The sequence below is a fragment of the Schistocerca cancellata genome, chromosome 1 (assembly GCF_023864275.1).
Source record: "Schistocerca cancellata isolate TAMUIC-IGC-003103 chromosome 1, iqSchCanc2.1, whole genome shotgun sequence".
Taxonomy (NCBI): Eukaryota; Metazoa; Arthropoda; class Insecta; order Orthoptera; family Acrididae; genus Schistocerca; species Schistocerca cancellata.
The window spans coordinates 394403866-394406863 of NC_064626.1; the positions used below are offsets into that span (position 1 = coordinate 394403866).

The 2998-nt window shown below is 36.7% G+C and overlaps 1 protein-coding gene across 1 annotated transcript; it reads left to right on the top strand.

Annotated features, from left to right (window-relative positions):
- The first annotated feature begins 430 nt into the window (after positions 1-430).
- LOC126178262 (piggyBac transposable element-derived protein 2-like) lies at positions 431-1672 on the top strand. Its single transcript, XM_049924521.1, has one exon. The coding sequence runs from the start codon at positions 431-433 to the stop codon at positions 1670-1672; it is 1242 nt and encodes a 413-aa protein (XP_049780478.1).
- The last annotated feature ends 1326 nt before the right edge of the window (positions 1673-2998 follow it).

The following is a 2998-nucleotide window of genomic DNA, read 5'->3' on the forward strand; positions in this document are numbered from 1 at the left end:
ACAATGCCTTGACAAAAGTATTGTTGCATGGTGTCTACGGTACAGTGCACCCAGCTGGACTTTCCAAATATTATATCAAGGTAAAGGAAGGAAACTAATATAAAAGTTGCACTAATAAATTATTGTTGAAAGTGTAAATTAACTAGTAAACACTTTGAAAATAATGCTAGTTACGGTAATTTTCTGCTTGGAAGTCACAAACATGTGTGATTCCATTTGGCATCATTTGGCATTTATCATGTTACCAAATGTAGTACATGCAATAACTTCGACTAAAATTTACCATAATGTGTAAGTCTAATATTTTCAAGTTTCTTTTGAAGCTTTATTATACTAACTAATATTAATATGTTAAAAATTTTATTGATATAATTTACCAGTTTTTTTTTTTTTTGCTGCTTTAGTAAAAAATTCCTGGTTAGTTTACCAGATGATTCACAGTCGTATATCATTATCAGAAGAAGAAATATTGCTGCTTCTCGAAGGTGATTTATCTGATTTGGACCTTGATACGTCTGATGTGGAGGAAGAGATTGAAAATGCTCAGCAGCAGGACCCTGCTACACTGGATATACAGTTTCTTCAAGGAATGGACCTTGATATGGTTGAAATTCTGGACCCTCAAGCCAATGATGAAGATGATGTTCCCTTAGCTTCAAGATTACTTGCTGAGCCAAACCTTGCACCAAGTCATTCAGCTCAGAAAATTCAGTGTGATACACACTGGGATCTTTGGTGGAGAATGAAGGACATTGAAGAAGTGGACACATCATGTAATGCAGTTTTTTCTGACCCTCCAGGAGATGAACTGACACCTTTGCAGTATTTCGGAACAATGTGTAGTGATGACATTATCCAGAACCTAGTCGAGCAATCTAATCTATACTGCACACAGAAAACAGGTGCATCTTTAGATACAAATGTTCGTGAAATAGAAAAGTATATAGGGATAAACATCCTAGCAAGTGTTGTGAAAATGCCTAGTTGCAGAATGTACTGGGCAGAGGCTACAAGATTTTCTCCAATAGCTGACTCAATGCCTAGAAATAGGTTTGATAAGCTAAGAAATTATTTACATGTGAATGAAATGAAACGAAGAGAGGACCCTGATTATGACAAGCTGTTCAAGGTGAGACCATTTGTTGACAAAATCAAACAAGGTTTTTCAATTATTGAACCTGAGGAATATCATTCAGTGGATGAATTAATCATTCCTTTCAAAGGTAATTCATCCCTGAAACAGTATGTAAAAAGCAAACCACACAAGTGGGGTATAAAAGTTTTTGCCTGTGCTGGTTCTAGTGGAATTGTGTACGATTTTGAAATATACCGAGGGAAAGGAACTGTACATAATGATACTGGTCTTGGTATAAGTGGTGATATTGTGATAAGGCTTGTGGAAGGACTGCCAAAATATAAAAATTTTAAAGTGTTTACAGACAGTTGGTTCACCTCTTACCATCTTATTTCTGCCCTGAAAAACTATGGCATTTTGGCTGTTGGAACTGTTCGACCCACAAGACTTAATGGCTGCAATCCAAAAGCAGACAGTGAGCTGAAAAAGCAAGAACGAGGATCATACGGTTATCGAACTGAAACAGAAAGGAGCATCATAGCGCTGAATTGGTATGATAACAAGTCTGTCGTTCTTGCATCATATACAAAGGAGTAAGTCCAGTAGAACCGGTGAAACGTTGGTCAGTGGTAGAACGAAAATATATTGGTGTTCCAAGGCCAGAATATAACCTTTCGATGGGAGGAGTTGATCTGCACGACATGCTGGTTGCTTTGTATAGGAGTAATATTGGTGTGAAAAGATTTTATCTAAGGATCGTATTCCACCTCCTTGACATGTGTGTTGTGAATGCGTGGCTCCTATACCGCCGACATTGCAGACAAAGAGAAATTACCAAACACATGTCTCTGTTGATTTTTCGGTCTGATGTAGCTCATGGACTACTAAAAGCAGGAGATATTTTGTTAAGAAGACGAGGACGGCCATCAGATGACAGTCCATCACCTACAGTTGTGAAGAAATGAGCCCCCATTGGGTCCCAGCCCAGTTGATGATGTAAGGTATTGCAACATTGCACACTGGCCACAGCATGTAGAAAACAAACAGATGTAAATTGTACATTACAGCATATTCTTGAACGAAATGCATCAAATGTAATAAACCTCTTTGCTTTACCAAAGACAGGAACTGTTTCTTAAATTTTCATGTAAAGTAACAATCGTGCTGTAAAAAACCATAAAATTGTCCTGAAATGCAAGTTGCATTATTGTATGTACTAATTTTTCTTTAATAAACTGCATCAAATTGTGTAATTAAAATATTCATTCAAGTTCCATTATCAAGCACTGTGACATCACAACCACCTGATTGAAGGAAACAAATCCTGCCCAATGATGCCATATGGAGTCATCCCAAATTTCCCTCCAAAAAAAAAAAATAACAAAATTTCTTATAAATATATATTATTCCAATCACTATGTAGGGAATTACGCGAAAAATTATTTTTCCCACAAGTAAATAAAAGTTGGGCTGGAAAGGGTTAAGTAGCAGCACGAATGAGATTAGCGTCAAAATCAGTATACAAATTTTTGACCACGTAGTAGAGAAAGAGAAGAAGTTTTGCCGACTAGGCAGCAAGAAAAATATCGAAAGCAGGTTGACACAGGTAAAAAGAAGCATACTATAGACAAATATAGACATTCATCTGGGAAAGCAATATTTGAGAATGTACTCGTGCGTCTGGAACTAAATTACGGGTTGTGGGCAAATTGAAGAAGAAGAGAATCGAAGCATTTGAAATATGAAGTTAGAAATGTTAAAAATTAAGTGGACTGATAGCAAATCAAGAGCTTCTCCATAGAAAAAGTTAAAAAAAAGTAGGATGTTAATAGCACATTACCTGCTGATCACACTCAATCGGCACCTAGCAATGTTGCCCACATTATCGTCACTAAGTATAACACGTCTACACTTACTAACGAC

Coding starts and splice junctions, on each gene's coding strand:
- LOC126178262 (XM_049924521.1), top strand. CDS start 431: ATGATTCACAGTCGTATATCATTATCAGAAGAAGAAATATTGCTGCTT.